The sequence below is a fragment of the Rhinolophus sinicus genome, linkage group LG01, assembly GCF_036562045.2.
Source record: "Rhinolophus sinicus isolate RSC01 linkage group LG01, ASM3656204v1, whole genome shotgun sequence".
NCBI classification, from domain to species: domain Eukaryota; kingdom Metazoa; phylum Chordata; class Mammalia; order Chiroptera; family Rhinolophidae; genus Rhinolophus; species Rhinolophus sinicus.
Genome location: NC_133751.1, coordinates 100172767 through 100196327, shown reverse-complemented (window position 1 = coordinate 100196327; position 23561 = coordinate 100172767). Strand labels below are relative to the sequence as shown.

The following is a 23561-nucleotide window of genomic DNA, read 5'->3' as shown; positions in this document are numbered from 1 at the left end:
AAGTATAGAAATATAGCAATCAGGCAATAAAATGAGTAGGTATTCTGATTTTATCCTTTAAAAAATTCCTGTAGGCCTGAGCTCAGCTATACCCAACTAGACTGTTAGTTCCTATTTCTGTATTGAGGAGAACAGAAGCTGTTTGGGTAACGCTTGCATTCCACGTTTTGAGCAGAAAAGACAGACACACACTATACACCACTAAGTGCTTTGGAGACATGATTTTTAGCTGGGATGTAACTCAATTATAGTGATTTATAAAGAGCCTGGGGGCAATACTTCTTTATTTGGGCAGGGGCACTGTCGGATTAAAGGTGCAGTGGTTCTAAAGGCTGTTCCAGGCCTGTGTTTGATTGCAACAATGTGAGTGTCCTGTCTTCACTGGTGGATTATTAACAGAGGTTATTGGTCTCCATGGCAAAATGATAGCTCTGAACCTAATCTCATTTATGGGAGTGCAAAAAAAAAAAAAGACTCCAGGTCAGGGAGATTGTATAAATGTCATCGCCAGTGAGGTTCTGCTACATTTAAGAAGCTGAAGCATCTCCACGGACATAGTTCACAGGCTGATTTGTTTCTCAGCTCCAAAATACGGATTGAACTGGGGATATTTACAAGGACACTCCGGCGGGTAACTTTTGAAGAGACCCCGGAAGGCGACAGTAAGGGGCCTTTTCTCGCAGACCTGCCTCGTACTGACCCAGCATGTGCACTGGGGGCTGCGCTAAGTGCCTGGGGGGCACCCTCATTCCCCTCGCTGTGTTTGGCTTCCTGGCTAACATCCTGCTATTTTTCCCTGGAGGAAAAGTGGTAGACAGCAAGGAACACCTTTCCCAAGAGGTCTTCTTTTTCGGAGGAATATTAGGAAGCGGGGTCTTGGTGAGTAAGAAAGCCTTAACATTCTCCTGAAGGAGATTTTGATCCTATCCTTCTGAAATTGGGTATTAATTGATCAGGAAGATATTTAGTTGCTGACAAAAGCCTAAGCATTGCATGATAAAAAGTCAGTGCCTTAATTTTCCCCTTCTCCATTAGGACCTGGCAAGACATGTCCATTAAATTTACTAAGTAATTTAAACGGGCTGGTAGTTCTCATGAGTCATTAAGTTCCATGAAACAAACTGAAGGCCACAGAATTTCTTTACTCTAACAAGAGAGTGCTGTCGTGTGAGGTGGGCGGAGGGCTTGGGGCGGGGAGGAGTGGGGAATATACTTTCTAGCAAATTAATTGACTGAAAACCACCAAAAGAAGCAGATGTCAGTGGATTCTTCTTCTACTCACGCACGAATGATTTCTTTACCTCTTATTTCCAATAGAGATTGGGAACCTCTGCTTTAGAGAGAGACCCCCTTTTCATGACAACTGAGGACAGTTATTTTTCTTTGCCTAACCTACCACCTAAACGGAACCTCAGGTGTCAGATCTTGAAATCTTGCTCCATTTAAACTGCAGCCAGGCCGAAGGGCATCTAAATACTCACTAGCCCTCAACCACCCAAGCAGCCATGCTCTCTTCCTTCTTTCCATGCCCTTTGACACCAAGTCCCAAATCACAGTTGTGTCCCCTCACCCAGCCAGGCAGGCACAGGCCCTCCCCTCACATCCCAGACCCTGAGGTGCTTCTCTTGCTGGTAGATGCTCTTCCCTGCGCTGGTGTTCCTGGGCCTGAAGAACAACGACTGCTGTGGCTGCTGTGGCAACGAGAGCTGTGGGAAGCGATTTGCGGTGAGTTACGTGGGGGACAGACACCAGAATTATTCCAGGGTACATTGTCCCCTTGTGCTGGGCATCTTGAGGGTGAAGACAAGTAACCAGCCCCAAGCAGAACCCTGGGGACAGCCGGTGCAGGGATAAAGATGGAATTCTTCCTGAGGGTGAAAAATTAACAATAATAATAAAATTTTAAATGCCAACGCCCTTATACTCGTTGGGTTGAATACCATTTTAGATTTTACAAACAAGCAGGGACTCAGTGATGGAAAACTGAAGTGGTGCCATATAAAGAATGCAGGCTGGAGAGGCAAAGATAGGGGCTGGACCTCTCCCTCAGCCACGAGAAGTCCTGAGATCTTGGGCAAGTCATTTCCTTCCCTGACCCTGCATTGCCTCATCTGTAAAGGAAGGTGGGGACAAGATAACAGATGGTAACCTCTTCTCCCCAGTAGCTCCCTAAATTCCCCATTCACACCTCTGCCAGGTTCACTACCTCAGTGCCCAGCACTTCCCCTCTTCTCCTGGGATTTTGCCTCAGGACTTCGCTTTCCTTTCTTGTTTCCTGTAGCCATTCATCTTTTCATAGGTGGATAGAGAGATGAGACATCACCGTTCCAGGGTGGAATGGGAAGAATGCTGGGACGTGGGGTTGGGTCCCGTTTCTACAACTGGACAAGTCACTATCCTGCTCTTTGCTTTCCTTTGCTCTCCTGTAATATGAGGACATTGGACTAGGTCAGAATTTCCCAAGTTAGGGACACGCTTTGCTGGTACACAGAGGCGCTATATTTTTCAATAACATTGAAAGTTATTCCCTTTTCAATTCTCCTTCAACCCTTTGATTTTATCAAGAAAAAAAATCTTATTTTGATGGAAAGAAGACTTTACTATTTCTAACCCCTCATAATCTCCCTTTCTAACAAAAGAAAAAGGCTCTAAGAAAAAGGCTTTAGTTCCAGGAATACAAGCAACATTTGACTAAGCATTCAATAATACTGTGTTTATGTTTGCTAAAGAGTCTAGTTGTTCGTTCAGATGGTGATAGAAATGAATGAAATAGAGAGTTGAGTTAAAGAAAAATATTAAGAGTTCAAGTACATCAATATGGCAAAGATGAAGACGGTAGAATGGGAAGCACTGACAGGATGACAGTAAGGCCAGCTCCTGGTCCAGTCCCCCAGGGTTCAGTTGTTCACCTAAGAGACTCATGAACCCCGATGATGGATGACACATGGTTACCTTGACTTCTTAAAGGGAAAGAAGGGCTAGCTATCCCTTCTGAAATAGAAACATTTCTAACATTCTTTCTTGCCATATTTGCGCATTTATTTAATAAAAAAAAATATTTTATTGAGCACATATGAAAAGGTGGGGCTGGTGCCCTGCTCAGACCATTGCGATTTCCATGTGATAGCAAAGATCATTCAAGGAGAATGCCTCACCTTCTTAACGCCATCGTGAGGCCCAAGTAAGCCCTGATTATTATAATAACATTTAAAATCTTCACCTACAAGGGGATATGAGACAATCACAATTTATTAGATATAATTATATTGTATGTGATATGTATATATATATACATATATATATAATATATTTTTATATAATTAATTACAAAGAAAAGGAAGACATATATAAATAATTTTCCCCTTGAAATGTAATCCTGTTATACTTTGTGGACTTTGGGGGAATAAGTTGGAGATGAGACCTTGAAGAAAAATAGCAATTAAGGAAAATTAGATGAAGAGTCACTGCTTGGAGATCAAACAGCTCATTTCCTGGTGCTGAGTAGGAGGCTGCAGATTAGCCCATATAAACCAAGGTTTGTTTTTGTTAATCATTTGTTTTAGGTTTATACACAACATAGTGAGAAATGAAATAACATTCAAAATATTATGCAAAATGTATTTCACAATTAGATTCAAGTGAAGTCCCAGGACGGCCGAAAAGTCATGTTTTTACAAGCACAGTTGAGTCAATAAGATCTGAAACATTTGGTCTGCCCAGTTCATTTTGTGTGTCTGGTCTCCCTAACCCCACCCCTACAGGTGGAATCTGCCATTATCCTGAGTTGAGGATGACACCTCAGTACGACTGGCTGACTGGCCACAAGGGCAGTGCCCATCAAAGGGTCCGCCAGGCCAGTCTGTAAACTATGACACCCAGCCACAGCTGCCGTGGACCAGGGACGACTACGCTCTAGGTGGCCAGCAGATGCATTTCTTGTTTTTGGTTTGCTGGTTTGTTTTCTAATCAGCTGCCAACTTTTAAAAAGAGAGTTCACTGAAGCATCTAGATACCACACTTCTTTTTCAAAAATTAAAAAAAATTAACCTGGTACTCCAGGAACTGCATTTTGGCACAATGGACCATAATGGGCAGGGCTGAGCCCTTTGTTTAAGGTCCCTACCCCACCCCTAAGGGCCACTGAGCTCAAGCCCCTCCTTCAAGCCATGTTTCCCTATTGTTCTGAGGCTCTGGAGCACCAAGCAATAAACCTGTTTTTAAAGAAAGGTATTTGCAAGCATTTGTCAGACAAAAAGAAAAAAAAGTTTGCAGCATAATTTGATCAGTGCTATAATGCTGAAAGACTTGAATTATTTTTCCAAAGACTCACAACATTCCCCTTCAGGTGTTCAAGGAACACTGGGCTTCTGTGGAACATTGTTTAAGAAATCCTGCTGGGTAGAAAGGCCTGTGGACCCAAGCAGAAGAGGCCAAGGGCTGCTGGGCTAAATCCTGCTGCTGTCTCCATGGTCTTGCTCTCTCTCTTTTCCTGGCCTCCCTCTTTCTCTCCTCTCTGCTATGTCTTCCTGGGGTATTCTCCAGAAGTAAGCTGCATTGTTTTCTTTCCTTTCCTTGGGTAGTAAAACCAGGATATAAAAATTGCTAGCAGAAGCAGGATGTGGTGTCTGTAGAGCTAGAAAAATCTTTAGATCACCTCATTGATAGTTTCATGGTGAAACTAGAAAATGGAGGTAAGCTCTTTTTCCCAGGGGTCTGCACTCTTTAAAAAACTAGACTAAGTGAGAGCTGAGAAGAGGGTGGCTTCTAAGTGGACTTTGAAATCCCTGACCTGGGCTTTCATACTGGAGGTTCTTGGTGGCCTCCTGGCAGCTTGTGTGTGGCTGGTCAGGGTCTCCTGCCCTCTAATCCTTTAGAAAAATTGATTTCTGAGGGTCGAATGAGACAGCTAATTAATTTCATCAACTCATTCAGGTTACATATGTGCTTTGCTAAGAACCTTTTGAAGACCTTGGCCTTCACTCAGAGAGGATCTTTAATAATGGGACTGAAGGTAGATTGATAAAGGAGATATTTAGGGGCAGGCAGGCATTTCCGCATCCTTAAATCATATCAGATAGATAAAAGCCCACCCCGCCCCATAGGCAAGACCAGATGATTTTACTGGCCTGTTGGGAAGAAGATTGTGATTAAGTCCTAAAGGAGTGTTTTCGTTGTAGGCAGAATTTCTTCCCATGTCTGGCTCACCAGTGCCCCCTAGGGACACCTCGTGTGTAAGCACTTCTCTAGTGAGCATTTCAGCCAGAATGAGGGGGATTTAAACGTAGACACGTCTTTTGAAATAATAGATAATCTAGAAAGAAGAACTAAAGCATGGAACTCTATTTCTTCACTAAATGTGTTTTATGCTTTGAAATCCTCTGCTGTCAGATGGATCGTGGCACTTGCTACCTTTCATAAGGACATTGAAAGTATTAGGGGAAGATGTTGCAAGCATCAGTGTACAGGGAAGGGGAGAGTAGTACCAAATGCCTGGGGTGTTGAGGATACATGATAAATGCTTGTTGGATGAATGAAGTAAATGAGCACTCAGGAGGGATTTCAGGTGATTTGCTTACTTTAGTAGGCTCAATTCTCACAATAACCCTTTGCATTGGGCATTAAATACCCTGTTCTTAAAATAAGGAAACTGAGACACACGCAAGTTAACTTTATGACCACAACGCCCCACTCCGCCAGTCCTCCCCCCTTCCCTGCTTGGTTGAGGCAGAATATATAGGACATTAATGTTTTAAGGGGAAAGAAAACCAAACAATCTCTATATACCTCTTAGAATTATTGCTAATGAAGAACCTCCATGCCCACCAGAGAGGTTTCTCGAACTTGTTGCTACTTTCCAAGTCTCTAAAACCATGTCCCCAAACCACCCCCTTTTCCCTCTTTCCCAGCCCCCAATGCCTCCTCCATCTGGTTCAGCAGACGTAAGTACACACCTGGCCAAGGGCATACCACGGACGGTGGCAGAATTGAGGTCCGATCCCAAGTCATCTGCCTCCAGAGCCTGACAGAGCGGGAGGTCTTAACGCTGACAAGTGGTGAATTAGAGGACATCTGATTAGAGGGTGTTTTTATCTTCCATTTCAAGGGAAGCCCTTACAGCATATACATGAACACATTTTCTTCAGCAATGTGAACAGGACAGGTGTGCTGAACTGGTGAGTTAACCTGTTTAATATTTTCCTGCCCAGAGTAATGATCTCTGTATTTGTGGAAAATAAGGGTGTGTGAGAATATGATAATTGAAATATTACAATATAATATTGACATTTATCAAGTGTTCGCTAATGACATGGGAAATTATCGAACACTTGGAAATAGGCAAAAGAGATTTCTGGGTACCCTCTCAGTGAAGTACTGGGCATTATCTAATAGCACACTCACCTGGGGTTGTCTGATTTTCTAGAGTGTATAGTTTGATGCCTTATTTACTACTGACTAGGTTATCTTACATATTATGATCTCCCTCAGGCAGGCACTTATTATGGAGCCTTATTGTACAGGATTGAAATGGACATTTACTTCCCAAGGGCATAAGGGCAAAAGGGAGGAACCAGGACTCAGACCCATATTGCCTGCCTGTAACCCATGCCCTTGACCACGACTCTAGAGTCCCTCTTTACCATGTACTCATTTAGATGAGGAAAAACATTTCCACAGTACAAAGATCACAAAGGAAGCCTCCCATTCCTGACTCCAAACTCTGACTCCCCTCTTCCCCCCACCCAGAGGTTACCATGTTCCCAATTATTTTGTCTCCTTCCAGAGATATTCTGAGCCTTTTGCCTGTTCACTTTTTAAACACTTCAATTTAGAGTGCTTGCTCTCTCACATATTAGACTTGCTCTCAGTAACTCTTCTTTTAACATGAAAATTTTTTATCTTGAAACTTATAATAAATTAAAGTTATTCCATACTGGTTTTAAGACTGATGATATCTCTGAGTAATAATTTGGCAATTTTTATTTTCTGAACTGAAAATTATTTAAAGCAAAGTGGCATAAAGAGTACCTTGCTTTATGTGGTTCATCTGGAAAAGTGATGAAAAATCAGTTTGGGGTGTTTTATTCATTTTATGGTGAAATATTTCAAATTTGAATATAAAAACACAACACACCATCTGGAGCTTTATGAAGTTATAATGTGATGCCATATTTTCTTCAGATCATTTTATAAAGAAATAAAACATTTTGATTCAATTGAGAGTCACTGTGTACCTCTCGTTTATCACATTTTTCTCCCTCTTGATAGTAATCAGAATCATGAATTCAGTGTAGACCATATCCATGCATTTTTTAAACTTTTACTACCCCGAATTCATTTTTCAAATGTTTTAAACTACGTTATCCAATATAGTAGCCACTATTGAACATGTGGAATATGGTTAATCTAAACTGAAATTTACCATAAGTATAAAATGTACACTAGATTTCAAAGGATGAGTACAAAAGAAAAATACACAATACCTCATTAGTAATTTTTATATTGATTACATGTTAAAGTGATAATATTTTAGATATGTTGAGTTAAAGAAAATATATTATTGAAATTAATCATACCTTTTTTTACCTTTATAATGGTGGTTACTAGAAAAATTTAAATCATATATATGGCTCACAGGATGTTTCTACGGACAGTGCTGGTCTATAGATGCTTCCAATAGGGCCTCTTTTGTAAAAGGATAAACCATCTCACTGATTTTATATCAACCTGGTTTACTCGGGTTAACGTACTCACTTACTCAGACCTGCCTAAAATGAGGATGTTTGCATTTTGTACTCACTTTTTTTTTTTTTTTTTTTGTACTCACTTTTTCTGTCTTTAAATATTTGCCTGCTGAAATATTCTTGGAATGATATCTAAATCCTTTACTCATCTCATACAGTAGATGAGCACAAGTAAGATTTCTCCTCTCACTATTAACCAGTAGATGTTGACATCCTGGGTTGTTTAGCTGAAAAGACCTTCTGGAACCTTCCACCTCCTTTTTCTGTTTACCACAGGAAGCTGAGGCCAGAAAGGTGGGAACCTGGGTGGTGCTGAGATGGCTGGAATCCAGGTCTCCTCAGACTTCCAAACTGCCTTCCTATAAATGTAATATTTCTTTTGCATTACCACAATTATACTATTATAGTCTTAACAACTAATCGTTTCATGATTCCTGACTAGTAATTAGAATTCAAAATCAGAAGGTCAAGTAAGCAAGAGGATATTTTTCCCTTATATTTTGTTTTATTTCTGTGAGAAAACCAATGCCATTCACACGGCAACTTGCAAACTACAGAGTATCTGTAAAGGGCACATGCGTGTGTGTGTGTGTGTGTGTGTGTGTGTGTGTGTGTGTGTGTGAAAGGGTGGAAGGCACAGGACAATGGGCTGGGAGGAGAAGACCCTGGCTCTTAGTCTAGTTTAGCCACCTTCTACATGTGTGATTTGAGAAAGTCACAAGTTACGGGCATGGGCTCTGGAAGTAAGTGGCCATGGATTCCTCCCAGTCCTAGCCCTTTACTCTGATTTAGAGCAATCTTGTTCATTTCTAGTAGTCTCAGTTTCCTGTCTGGAAAATGTAGATAATAATACCCACCTCACAGGTTTGCTGAGAGGATTCAACGAGATTATGCATCTAAAGCTCTCATGGAATGTGGAGCTATTTTTATTAGCTAGAAAGTGAGATGATTGCACCACATGATTTTCGAGAGCTTTTTTACAAAAACATGAGAATACTTAACCATTTATTTCATGGAAATTCTGGATTTAAACCACGTTTAACCATTTTTAAGATGTGAGAGATCCTCCCTTCTAGACTCCATTTTTCATTGACAACCCGCTGTATCGTGCAGGATCACATGCCAACAAGTGTTCCTCGACCACTCAGTCTCGCTCTGCAAAGGCAAGAAATAATATTATAAGAAACTGACCTGAGTGTAGGCTTTCAATGGCTGTATTGGAACATTCTGGCCATTCCTAGAGTTATACCAGCTGTGTCTAACTGAACAGCAATTTGATTGGAGCGTGGAGATGGCACAAAGACTGAGAACTAGCTAGATAAGCTCTCACTAAATTTGGGCAGCATATCCCAAAGCGTGGTATTGCAAGAACTCACAGAAAAACGTTATAGGCTCCAATGACATTGGAAGACTCTGAAAATGACCTATATATATACCCAAATATAAGGCGATAATTAATATAATGCCAACTTTTAGTTTCCCATAAAGAAGTTTCCATAAAGAGTTCTTGACTTACATTAATATATAAACTTTCAGTGACATGTGCATATTTTAAATTATGTGTTGTATAAAATATAAAAGAATTTTAATATGTTGATTTTGAAATATGACCTTTCCCCTCCACTCACATATTTTTTAATATATTCATGCTTCTTGAACATCAATGTCATTGCTACTATTAAAGACACCTATTGAGCCATCAAAATTTCCCACAGCCTATCTCTTCTCTTCCATTCCAGTTTGGACACACTTCTGTATCCATGTAGGATGATGTCAGTGGATATTTTACTCTTTGTCACAATTATCAATTCACACAACACAAAAACCATATTTAAACATTCCTCTTGCAGGTATATATTAAAGATCCCCACAATTGTGAACACTAAGTGTTCTCTCATTTAGAATGCCCTTTAAAAACCTTGTTGGCTATAATAGCCAATACTAGGAATTATGAGGTCAACTTTCCAAGAATAATTAATAAATGTGCTAAGAAAATTTTTTAAACAATTTTTTCATCTTGCGTTAATTGGGTTATGTCTGACAAATGTCTTCCCCGACACAGTACTTGGTTGTTCGAATGAAGTATTTGAGGAAGAATCCTATTGCCTGATAGTTTAAATAAAGACCCAAATCCAAGGCAATTCCCTCACTTTTGAGGGATAATTTGAGAGCTAATAATTTCCTTATATTCCTGCATACATAGTATGTCCTCTTCTTGAAAGTTCACACACATTAGCATATCACAAAGATTCTTAGACGTTCAACAGGAATGAAACCTATTTAATTTTATATAATTCAGCAATTTCCAAAATTATTCAACAAGACATCTTTTGGAAAAGAGAGCCTGTTCTAATATGATAAATTAACCAAAATTTTCATTTACTTTTGACCTAGATTATAGTCACAAATGTTCTAGATGGTGAGAATGGATTCAGGATACCCTAGATGTAAAAACTAAGGGGGAAAAATCTAAATAATGACTAATATGAAACTCTAGCCAGTGAAAATATCCAACAGATGATTGTCCAGTTTCTTTGATAGGCCAGAAGAAAAAAACTGAACAATGTCCTAACTAGCTTCAAATAACTCACTGTCCATGCTACAAGGAGTCTGTGCTCTGTTTGAGGAAGACAGTGATAAAAAAAAAACAAAAAAACTATACATTAATGTGTTGTAGGCACTGTGCTATGATAGAAGTTTATACAGCTAGAGTACCTGGGGTAGGAGATATGAAGGAGGGAATGGTCACCTCTACATAGGAAGTCAGACAAGGATTTACAGGCACATGGGGCCAGAGCTCAGTTGGGAAAGTTGTACCAAAAATACATTTATATATGATATGAAAACAAATACCAACTAAAGTGGAACTCCATTATTACATAGATTTCAATTGCCCAGGCACAATTAGGTCCTTTCCATGCCCCAACCTCACCCCCCATTCCACCCCAATATATACTGTGGTAAGATCGTTAGTAATACATGGAAGGGAAAGGGAAGTACCTGACGTTAAACTTAGGTTATCACATCTAATTTTCACAACAGACTTTTAGGTAGGCTTTATCATGCCTATTTTATAAATGAGACAACTAAGATTCTGAGGAAACATCCATTATGCAGAGTCACCGCACAGAGAAAAGTGGCAAAGCTGAGATTTGAGCCTGGGTCTGCGGACTTTTAAAAACCATGTACTTTGCACTACACCTTCATGTTACCAAAGTAATAGAGGTGATAATTTTCTACCTCTATTTCCAAACTATTTAATGTTTCCAGCAACTCTCTTATGAATGTTTGTAATGGATATTGCATCTCTTAGCCTAATATTTTCAGTCTGTAAGAGAGAGTTAGCCTGGATGGGTTCCAGGATTGTTTCTGCCTTTCATGTTGTGCATTTTTTTTATTTATAATTTACAAAAAAGAAAGATGAGAGTACAATCTATGTTTCCCTAAGTAATCTCTGTCATATAAAAACATATAAAAGAACTGGAATTGTCAGGCTTCTTTAATCCAAAGATGAGAAATTTTTCAGAGTGCAAGGGGTAGACAGATGTTAAATACAAAATATGCTTATTTAAGTTATAAACACATTCAGATATTTTAAAGGCTGCTACCATGTGGAACAGAGGTTGGACTCAATCTTTTTTACCTCAAGGAATGTAACTGTGACCAATGAGGAGAACTTCTAGATTTCTACTCTTTTTCATAAGCAGAACCTGCCTACCACATGAGACCACACCATGACATAGCCTCAGTGAGATGACGGGACCAGAAAACTTTTAAGATCACTTTAAATTATAAGATTCTTTGATTCTATAATAGAATCAAAGAATTCTATTATATTACACAGGGCCTTATGTATTAGCCCTGTATTGGAGATTCTATACTTAACAAGGCTGAAAACCATCATTCAAACTATCAAATCACAATGAGCACTTCAGCCATCAATGAATAGGTGAAAAAGATATGAGGATGGGGTGAAGAAGGGGACATGAGACACCAAAATTCATTCTAGGAGATCCCACCCAGTGACCGCATCCCCTGTAAAGACTAGCTCCTACCTCACAATGTCCCTGTCATCACCATACTGGTCAGGTGTGTTGAGTGGACCACCCTAAGAACCTGGCTGTCTCTCTCTTCTCTTTCAGATGTTCACCTCCACGATATTTGCTGTGATTGGATTCGTGGGTGCTGGATACTCATTTGTCATCTCAGCTGTATCCATCAACAAAGGTCCTAAATGTCTCATGGGCAATAGCACCTGGGGCTACCCCTTCCAAGACGGGTAAAGTAAATCCTGCAATGTTCACTTGTTCACTTGTCACCACAGGGGCATGGGCAGGTAAATGGCCCACAGGGAGAAATTGCACGTGTCCTGTCTTCATTTGACAAGTCTCAGTCATGTTGCTCCTTGGAAGTAGAGCTGGAGTGGAGTGAAGTTGCACCACATCTCACCTCTAATTGCCCTTTTGAAAGAGACAAAGAGAAATAATAAAAGAGGGCACCTCACTGCTGGCTTGAGGAAAGGAGATAGGTGGCATCTCCACTCACATCCAGAATGTATCACAGACACATGAGACAACTAATAATATTATAAACAGAGAGCAATGACTTCCACAGCAAATCTTATAATAGAAAATGGAATGATTGCTCAAAGGCTCTCACTAATACCCTGAATGATCTGTAACTAAACAATATTTTAAGGTGCAAATTTACTGGAAATGACATTGGAAACATTATAGATTCTTCATGAGTGTTAATAAAACTCATTGAAATAACACTTGATAATTATCATGGGACTTTGTAGTTTATAAAGAACTTTTCCCCGTAAGTTTACCATTTAATCTCCATCTCCTTAAGCACCCATGAGACGGTTCACTCTGCCGAGGCAGCCTTCATAAATTTGACTCACTCAAAGTCACACCATTAGTTGGGGACAAAGGCAGGGCTCAATAGTGTATGTTCTGACTTCTAGTCTTAGTCTTTTTATATTACACATCCTCGGCTTCTAGACTGCACTGCCCCATATAGTAGCCGGTAGCCTTAGGTAGCTATTTAAATTTAAATTCATTTAAATGAAATAAAGTTAAAAATTCCTCAATCACATCAGCCATATTCCAAGCAGCACTCAGTGGCCACACATGGCTAGTAGTGACTGTATTGAGTATCACAGACAAAGGACTTTTCCATCGTCGCAGACAGGCTGTCACATAGCGATGTGTAGACTCTAACCTCCACGAGGGCTGGGACAGTTTCTGTTTTGTTCACCACTGCAGCCCCTCTGCCTCGCACAGAGACTGATACATCTGGAGGGTCAGGATACGTGGTTGTTGGGTCCTGCTGCACATGGAGGATGGACCATGACTAGAAAATCAATAGGACACCAATTTATTAACTCGAGCCCCTATTACTAATTTACAGGGAGAGTCTACAGAACCTCACAGCAGGCTTCAGATGAGGGAGATGGTGATGCTGGTTCTGTTGTGAGCTGGTTTGTTCACAGGTGTTTCACATAAAATATCATTTCCATCCTACTCTATAGTTAAGCAGGAGTACAAGGTCTTTACTGTGTTTCCCCGAAAATAAGACCGGGTCTTATATTAATTCTTGCTCCAAAAGACGCATTAGGGCTTATGTTCAGGGGATATCATCCTGAAAAATCATTCTAGGGCTTATTTTCCGGTGAGGTCTTATTTTGGGGTAAACACAGTAATAGGCTCATCTCACATGCAGCGATTCCCGAGTTATTTTACTGTGAAAAGCCCTCTCCTCTTACAGAGGACTGTTGGGGCTCCACTGCCATGGAGGGAAGCCTTGTCCTCCAAAGAGGAGAGTACAAATGATATGCATTAGTGCAGCATTAAACATGGTTTTCTATTTATTCTATTATATGAATGATGCTATCCTTAATGAGCTTAAAATCGATTAGAATCTACGTCCAAAACAAAGGAGAGAGAAAGGAAACACAGCATATGCTAAGCAGCCGTCTCAGGCAGTACCGTGGTCTCGTGTCTGATGTTACGGACCTAACACCTCCCCTGGCACACGCACATCCTGCTTGTGATGCAATGGGAGCGATAGCCAAGGTCAAGAGAGTGACAGCTGGTCCATGGGCCGGCTTGGGGGAAGGGCAGGAAACCTCTTTTCAAAGTACTCTGCGTTTGTCCCGGCGAGGCAAGTTTTCATTCGTATCACTGCCCCATACTGCCAATCACTCTGTGACAGACGCTGTCACATGTTATTTTATCTACTCTTTGCAACAAGGAACACATTTATTAACAGGTATCAGAACAGAGGGTTTTAATAATAAAAACAGTACAAACTTTGCTGGCAAGCAGGAGCATTTCAGAATTCTGCACCATCTCTGTTCACTATTTGGCTTTGATAAGGCTCTGAAGGGAGAAAGCTTTAAATACCTATACACCTGCATAATGGCTTTAAACTATCATATGATCAAAAATTGCTATATACAGTTGTATATAAAACCATATATTATAATTTCTAGGTGATTTATAGGGTAAGAGTGATTTTGACTATTCAAGGTTTTTTTTCCCTCACGTCCTGACTTCAGGATTTAATCCCACATAAGATGCACGACCACTCTCCATGCAAGAAGGGAAACATGGCACGATTGGTACAGGAAGGGCTTTCAGGAGTATGCATCCAGGTGGAGTGCAGCTCACAGCACCCTCTGCCACCTGCATATTTTCCCCAGCATTCCATTGTCTCCTACATCCTGTGGCCTAGCCTCAGGCAAGATCTAATATCCCTTTTTGACCTTATCTCCCACTGCCAGCTCCAAACCTTCCCTTGGACTGCAGAGGCCCATCTTGAGTTTCTTATAACAATAACTGAAACTTCAGTTGCTTAGTGTTTTCCAGTTAGCAGAGTGCTTTCCCCCGCAATGTTTCATTTGGTCCTCCAAAAAGCTTGTGTGATAATGAACCGTCCTTTGGAGGATATAGCCAAGGCCCAGAGAAAACAAGTGACTTTCCTAAAAGAATAGTTTCTTTTCTTTTCTTTTTTTTTTTTGCAATGCTTTTTTTGTTTGTTTGTTTGTTTGTTTCAGGTGTACAAAACAATGTAATAGTTAGACATTTACATCCCTCACATAGTGATAACTTCCCTCCCCCAATCTACTACCCCTCTGATATCTATATACCCCTCTGATAGCTATTACAGTTGCACTGACTCTATTCCTTATGCTGTACTCCATATCCCATGACTATACATGTATATATTCAATATATATGACTATTGAATATACATATATTGAATTATAGTTGACATTCAATATTATTCAGCTTCAGCTTTAGGTGTACAGCACAATGGTCAGGCATATACACCGTCCATGAAGTGGTCTCCCTAATGAGACAAGTACCCATCTGACACTCTACAAAATCTTGACATTATTGATTATATTCCCCAAACTGTCTTTCATATCCCTGTGACAATATTGTGGCTACCAATTTGGTATCTATCCAGAGAAATCTCTTAGATATCTATTCAGAGAAATCCAAAACACAAAGTCAAAAAAATATAGACACCCCTATATTTAAGAATACTGTTTCTTAATGACTAAAGCTGAAATCCAAGTTTTCTGACTCCAAGTCACAGTGTTGCATCTTGAACACAATTTATATTGATTCGCACTATCTGCTTTTTGTACAGATCCCGCCTAGAAAGCCAGGGCCCTCCTGTCTCCGATCAGTTTTACTGTGCCATGGGCTCTTCTTATCCATCATACCCAGTGTGTAAGCTTTGCAGCTGTTGTCATTGTAGCCGCAAACCTAACGCACATACCGAGTTACTTAGGGGCTAGAAAAGATGAATCATTTGTTTGAACCCAAACAAAAGGACGCAAGACCGTTGCCACTCTTCCCTTATCACCAAATGGCAGCAGTGGGAGCTGCTTCTCCCTCCTCATCCTCCTCGGGTGTTTTGCATGCATTATCTCACTTAATCATCCCAATAAACCTCAGAAGAATTCTCATCCCTGAAGTAGAAAAATTAAGTTCAAAAGGTTAACCTGGGGAAGTCTCCCCAGCTAATAATTACTAGAAAGAGAATTAAAAATAAATAAATAAATAAAAATAAAAACACTTGGCAGAACCCCACTTTATGGGGAAGCTTGTCCCAAACACGGGACAGACATGCTCCCTGCCCCGCTGAGAAGATGGCTGGTTAGGGTGACAACACAGGCCAGACCCTCACACTGCAGAAAGGGATGAAATGGAGGCAGCACGAGAATATGACATGGGCTGGTTTGGGAAGATGAGCAGAAGTGAAGAGAAGCACCTTTCAGGCAGAGAGAAGAGCAAGCCCTGAGGTAACTAGGAAAAAGCCCAGCGTGCTGAGAGAATGTCCGTTCACTGTGTGGCCAGACGCTCAGGGTGAATGTGGGGAGAGGGAGAGAAGGGGGCGAGGGGCAGGCTGGGCCTCAGGATATTAGAGAACAGCAGAGGACTTCAGGCAAGACACGATGTGACCACTTGGGACTTTCAGGGCCATCATGACGGTAGTTATGTGGAGACTAAACAGAAGAGCTCAGGAATGAGAGGGGGGAAGAGAGAAAGAGGGGGGGGGGGGCTGGAGTAACAATCCAGAGAAGACTATGAGCACCTACAAAGAAGTTTCCCTTGCACAAAGCAGTGGAATCAGGCTCAAAAGAAGGAGATAATCTTCAGAGATGGTCTGAGGGGGAATCCTCAGGGTTAGGTGTGAGAGGAAAGGGGGAAAGTGATCGAGGTGGACTTTGAGATTTCCAGCTTGGGGCACAAAATCCAGGGCTCTTCGGTGATGTAGAATTTAGCACTGTTCTCCTCAGAAATGTTTGTTGGTGATCATATTAAAGGAGCAATGACAGTAAACTTTTTCTGTCTGAGAATCATACTAAAGAAGCATCCCAGAAGGAAACAGAAACCTGGGACAAATTGAGGTACGCCCTCTTGGCTTCCCTGGAAGTACGGTCTCCTCCCATCCAAGGTCTTCCTTTCTGAGAAAATTGGCTGCCTCTGCCTTGACCCTGAGCTGCTGAAAGGGAAGCAGCTTGCACAGGGCATTGGGACAGATGTGGGAGGAAAACCCACAGGAAAAGCCAAGGACATTTAGCAGTGGGGGAAGGACAAGGGACATAGCCAAGCACAGCACCCCCTGATCAGGGCTGCAAACCTCCTCGGTCCCTGGGGAAGTGGTGAGGAGAACACTCTCTCACCAAAACACAGAACTGAATTCCGTGATCTGCTTGGACTTTTCAGTTAAGACGCTCTGCATTTGCACTTTAAAGATGACTTATTAGCAAGGAACCCTATAAGCTGCCTTGAGCAAATTGCCTAGACATGAAAGCCACATTCACAGGGTGACATGGGATTGCACCACATGTTCCCAGCTCTCGAGAAGCAGGAAACACACACAGGTGTTAAGAACTGGCTTTGCCCTTGACCTGGCCGGACTTAGGGTCCAGTCATACCTCTGCCACATGACAATGGTGTGATCATGAGCGATGGATTTCTCTGTCAGCTCTTTCTCTATGAAAAGTGGGGAACAGCAAGGTCTACTTCACAGGTTGAGGCGGCAATGAAATAACAGGATATACCTAAAGCACACAGCACAATCTCTGCCACACGCTGCTTGCTGAGCTTTCAGCCTTATATTCATTTTTTTGAATATAACTCCTTCCTATAAATGAATTTATTATTATGTTAGAACTTTCTAAAATGCGGTGCTTTCGTAATCATTTTGTGATTTAATTTCAATCTTCTCAAGCACTCATGTGAAGATTCAAAAAGAATCATATCTTTATCATGGTACAGGTAAAGCTTGATTCGCACGCTATTATGTATTCATATATTTTATCAATAAATCATATTTCAAATATACTAAGGGATGTAATTACTCAGATTGAGGGATTGTGTAACAGTTAAGAGCACTGGCTTTCGAGTCAGACAGACTTGAGATCGAATACAGGCACTTCCATTTCTAGCCTCAACTTCTGAACCTGCGTCTGGGCGTGTGTTCATTCATTCAGTGACTTTTTCGTGAAGGCTGCTTTACGCCAGGCATTGTTCAGGAGAGCACCACCTCCCGGTAGGACTGGGAAGGTGATATAAAGCCGCTGGCCCTGAGCCGGGCACGTGGGGAGGTTACAGTATGTGAAAGCTGCTGTTATTTACTGAACTCTCGATGTGATGGAACTGGGGACAGAGCTAGGGAACATGGTCTCTGCCTTTGTGGGTGTACATTCTCGAGCAGAAGGGACAGAGGATGACAGAGTGCTGGGAAGCACAAAGCCAGCTGAGGGCAGGAAAAACCTCTGGAGCCTATCCCGGAGGAGGAGGTGGCACCTGACTTAACCAGGCAGAGGGGGCCGGGGAAACGCATTCGCCACCCCCTCATCCCCCGCCCCCCAGTTCCTTCCTTCAGCTACCTTTGTTGCTGGCAAGAAGCGAGTTGCATGAAATCCATGGCTTTCTATTATGACGTTGGTGGGCTTGCAGCAGCTCGGGTGGGAGTGCCCTTCATAAGAATTGGATGCTTTAAAACTCCGGCTGAGTAAACTAGGGGTAAATGCTTGCTTCACAGCAGTTGAACTTGCTGCTCTCCTTGCTTCACAGAATGTGAAACCATGATTAGCTGCCAGGTCCGTGAAAAATCCGGGCCTGCTCTCCCTGGGGGTTGGAGCATTGGACGCAGCAATCATTGCCAGGATCTCTGAGCATCTCTGAACCGGAGAGCTTGGGGGAGAGAAGAAGGGCCTGGAATGGCTATCCTGGTGGTTTGTGAGGGGAGAGGCAACTGAATGAGTGGGCCTGAGAGGGTTGCTCCAGGCACCCAAACTCAGTCCTGCTTCCAAGTTCCCCCATGAGCATTTCACGAATCTCACCACCAGGAGGGGCTGTCACCCCTCCACGACACAAACTCTTCAGAAGAGGGAAGAACTCAGGACTGCCAATCACTTCAGCTTAGGATCTTTTCTTTACAAAATGTGCCTGGAAAATATTGTCTGTCTATAACCTCTTTAAAAATTGCAAAAGTGGATACGACTATGTGGGAAAATGCAGAACAGAAACATGAGTGTTTAAATAATAAATACTGAAAAGAAGTCGTACACAACAATACATAAGATGTATTATCTCAGTGAATTTTCACAATTGTGAGGTTGTTCTCCACTTATTTTATAGATGAAGATACTGAGGTTGCCCAGTTGGCGGGGGAGGGTGTAGGATAAGTAACTTGTGTGAGGAATACAATGCTAGGAAGAGGAATACTTGCATTTAAACTCAAGTCCATCGGAATCCAAATCACCAGGCTCTTTCCTTTAGACACAATGTCTCAGATTAAGTAAAATAATAACAATACTAGCATTTATTGAGCACTTACTATATGCTAGGCACTGTTCTAAGCACTTTACTAGTATTAACTCATTTAATCCTCACAATAACTCTAGTTATTCCCATTTTATACATAATTCATACAGCTAGTGAGCAGCTAGAACCTGTACCCTTGTGGAAAGGTGAATCAATGTCATACGCAATGTTTTATTTTTCAATCAAGAGCAAAATGCTCATCCTTTCTTCTTTCTCCTCCATTGAAGCCATCTTCCATGAGTGCAAAGATTTTCAAATTTTAATACTGAACATGTTTAAGTAAGTACTGATCACTGGAGAGTTCATTGGAAGCAGGGGTCTTCAAAAAGATCTAGAAACATTAAGTTGGATGTTAATTTAGTAGCTAGATGGGGAGTTTCCCACTGAGGCCTTTAGATGGTAGAGGATGCATAAAGGAAGAGGGGGAGACCAATTTGTGCCTCAAGAATGTGAGAAGGAATAATAACCCCTAGGACTGACCCACTTTATTGTCATTTTGTCTTAAAGAGAGCGCATATCACAATTTTCCTTCGCAGCGCAGTGTTTTTTATATTGCGGTAGATTCCTAATATACACATTTCATAAGTATATTGCAGTTTCTCCTTTATTCAAAGTTTTTGTAAAATATGTATTAAGGCAGCAGATTATTTAGTGTTTTTAATCAATTAAATCTTTTTGCATGTAGAATATGTTAACAAAAATATAGTTGAGTCAAATTCACAATTTGGCTAGAATTGGGCCTTTTTTAAAAAAAAAAATCAAGCTCTTCCTGATAACTATACGATACGACTGTACTTTACATAGCTTTATACGGCCACTGGAATTGAGAGGTAATTTGTCAAATGTCCAAATAGTCCCTAATGACAATCGGTGAGAGAAAAGCCACGAACATGTGTGAGATTCTACTCCTGGAGTGTCTTCATTTTCCTGGCCCCATAATAGGTATTGATTGAATGTACCCATTCTCTCCGGCAGCTCACAAAAATAACTCTGTCACTTAGTAGCTGTGCGACCTAGAGCAAGTCACTTAACCTCTTAGTACCTCAATGTCCTTATTTGTGAAATATGAAAAAAGAACCATAGGTTTCTATGAGAAATAAATGAATGAATATGTGTAAAATGTTTAGAACAGGGTCTGGCACAAAACATAGACTCAATAAAAATTCTAGTTATTGTTTTTAAAACTGTTATTATGGAATATTTTTCTTAGGGAGCTTATGCTTTGGATAGAAAGTATTGCCAAAGGAAAATGACCCTGGTGACTTTCAAGTCTAGGGTCCAGGGTGTTCCACACTTTTTTTATAATGCCTCCTGTGCTCCCCATGTTTCCAACAGGAACTACCTCACAGACGAAGACTTGTGGAGCATGTGCCAACAGCCTGAAAACGTGGTGCCCTGGAATCTGACCCTTTTCTCCATCCTGCTGGTCATAGGAGGTATCCAGATGATTCTCTGTGCCATTCAGGTGGTCAATGGCCTCCTGGGGACGCTGTGTGGAGACTGCCAGTGTTGTGGCTGCTGTGGGGTAAGTTGATGAGGTCTTCGTCCTTTCCTCTCTGCAGGCAGAAGGCCAAGGCTGGTCGCCAGCGCTAAAAGGAGAGGGTAGGGAGGGTGGCAGCTACAGAAAACCAGAGCCAGGCTGGAAAGTCCAGGCAGCCTTCTCTGTCAACTCAGGGAAACAGTGACAATGTTGCTGGAACCCAGAAGCTTTCTCTCTGTGCATGTTAACATACCCAGGCTGAATGAAGTTGACAAACTTTTTATTCTGACATTCAGCTGACCATAGTCCAGGAAGCAAAGGACTCCATATACAGAGGGTGCCAAAAAAAATGTGTACACATTTTAAGAAAGGAAAAAACTGTATTACAATTGAAATACAATGAATGACGTTAACATTCATTTGATTAACGCCATCTTTTGAGCGAATGTCATACTACACATTGCTACCGGATTCAATTCAACTTCGAAAAGTAATACATAAATAGATAACACCTCTTAAAATGTATATACTTTTTTTTGGCACCCCTGGTATATACAGAAATTTACAATAATATACGAAATCCCTGATAAGTAGGCATGTGTCATATGCACATATTGTCAGCAGTAACACATCACAGTCTGGCACGAAATGTTCTCACCACTTCCTAACCAGATCTACTGAGTGGGTTAAAGTTCCCAAGCAATATATGCAACATGCTTTATAGGGTATTTTCATTTCCCTGGAAAAGAACAGAACATAGCCACAAAAAAGAACCCCTATATTTTGATGAGATTTCTAATATAGAAGACAGAAATGGTTCTTAAGTGGGAGGGGGAAAAAAGATAATTACTGAGGATTTAGTCTCAAAATATTATTGTATATTATCAAAAACAATGTAAAAAAATAAACCTATGAACAGTAGAACAGTGAAATTATTTTAACTAATGACCAAACCAGATCAAGCAATTATTCATATACACAGTTATTTAAATATATTCCTTTCTTCCTTCCTTTTTCCTTTCTTCTTCAACTTTTTATTTGGAAAACTTTGAATCTATCTAAAATTTAAAAGAACAGTACAATGAACACCTGGATATTTTCACCTAGGTATCCAAATTGTTCATACTTATTCACTCTCTCTTTCTGAACCACTGGAAAGTAATTTGCAGACATCATGAAACTTCACTACTAAATATTTCAGGGCACATGAGAGCTGCGTTTTTAAAAACTCGGTCTCTTGAGGATTCCTTTCTTATCAGCAGCTTACCTCTCAGCATTCCTCCCCCAGTAGGACACTGTGGGAAGACATGGGCTCTCAGCTGAGACACTTACAACTTGAGTTACCAAGCAAGCTGCCTAACTTCTTAGAGGCACAGTTACCCCAACCACCTTTGCCGAACTTCTCCAGGCAGCGTGCAGATCAGCATCCATCCATTCAGGGAGAAAGTATATACTGAGAGGTTTCTGAGGCTGGCGCAAGCCTTGAGTGAGGTAATAGATGGAAACGTGCCTTAAGAGACAAGCTAGGACCTGGGTTCAATGCCGGTTGTGTGGCCTTGGCCAAGTCCATTGCTCTCAAAACTGTTTCTTTGTCTGTAAAATGTGGTTGTTAAATCTACTTCGTAAGATTGCTGACTGTCTAACATGGGGTGATAAATATGCATCCATTCCAACATTACAGTACATTGTACGTTGTATTGATTGTGATTTACTAAGAGTACGAAATCAGTGAGGGAGCACAGCTTCAAGCAAGGGAGCGCAGTCTCTGGGTTCATCTTCCCTGGGTTCAAATCCTGGCTCTTCTGCTTGTTATCTGTGGCTTTAGATACATCACTTGAGCTCTCTGTGCCTCTTATGGAAATGATTTTTAATAATAAATAATGCAAAATAAAATGAAACTTCAATTCCTATAACTTAAACACAGTTAAGTAAGAGATTGAAGCTCTGAAACAAAGTTATAAGAATAGTACAATAAGGGACAGAAGTAATTGGGAGAATATGGGGTGATGGGAAGGGGAGAAGGAAGAGAAGAAGAAAGCACAAAAGAATATCATAATTAATTAACTTTTTCTGCCTTCTAGGGAGATGGACCAGTTTAAACCTCTGTGGCGATCTTCTCTAACTCGATGGCGTGCAGGAAGAACCATTTAACTTCTTATTCTCCTTTTCTGGGGGTTCTCGGTTCCTATCTGCTTCTGAACTGTCAAAGCCTAGGGAGCAGAGAGTTACTCCTTCTCCTGCTAACTAGCTTCACTCAACTTACAATGTTCAAATAAAAAATGGGTTGCCCACTTAAGTTAAATTTATAAGTCTTTCAAATTAGCATCCTTTTAGAATTGAAGAGCAGGTTTAAAGCTAATGATTTATGATTTTTTCTTTAAGAATGAAAAATATATAATGTCACATGTATTACCACACTGCTTCTTTGTATATAGAGGTATTTATAGCTTTAGAACTTTAATGTAATTCAAAGGAGAAAAGCACTTTGAAATGAGAAACGAAGACCAATTTTTGTTTTCAAGATTCATGGGAAAAAAGAATGACTGATGTATTATAAATAAATTTTATTTGATGTATTTTTGGCTAATGTGTTTGAATTATTTGTGACTGGTGTTTTGAACTTGCCATCATCTGGCAGGGTTTCCTTATGTATATTAAATTAAAATCATAATTCAAAGCTAATAAAGACGGTGTGTGTTTTGGGAGGGAGGGGCAAAAAGTTCAGTGAATAATACCCTCTTTTCATCTTTTTTACAAATTTTCCTTTAATCAAGCAAAAAACAAAGTTGATTTGGATAATAACTTGTCAACCTATGGCCCAGGATTAAGGTAATAAAGATTATTGATTCTGTGTGTTCTGTTAAAACATTGTTTGGTTTATGAGTCAGGCACAAGGATGGAGTGAAATCCATCATGTGGATTTGAGTTCAAATACCAACTGCACCACATACCAGTGTGGGGATGCTGAGAAACTTACTT

At 40.8% G+C, this 23561-nt stretch overlaps 1 protein-coding gene across 1 annotated transcript; it reads left to right on the top strand.

Moving 5' to 3' along the window:
- Window positions 1–520: 520 nt before the first annotated feature.
- TM4SF4 (transmembrane 4 L six family member 4) lies at window positions 521–23158 on the top strand. Its single transcript, XM_019748844.2, has 5 exons — window positions 521–879; window positions 1636–1725; window positions 11885–12021; window positions 20438–20627; window positions 22664–23158. The coding sequence occupies exons 1-5, from the start codon at window positions 706–708 to the stop codon at window positions 22679–22681; spliced, it is 609 nt and encodes a 202-aa protein (XP_019604403.1). The 5' UTR covers window positions 521–705; the 3' UTR covers window positions 22682–23158.
- The last annotated feature ends 403 nt before the right edge of the window (window positions 23159–23561 follow it).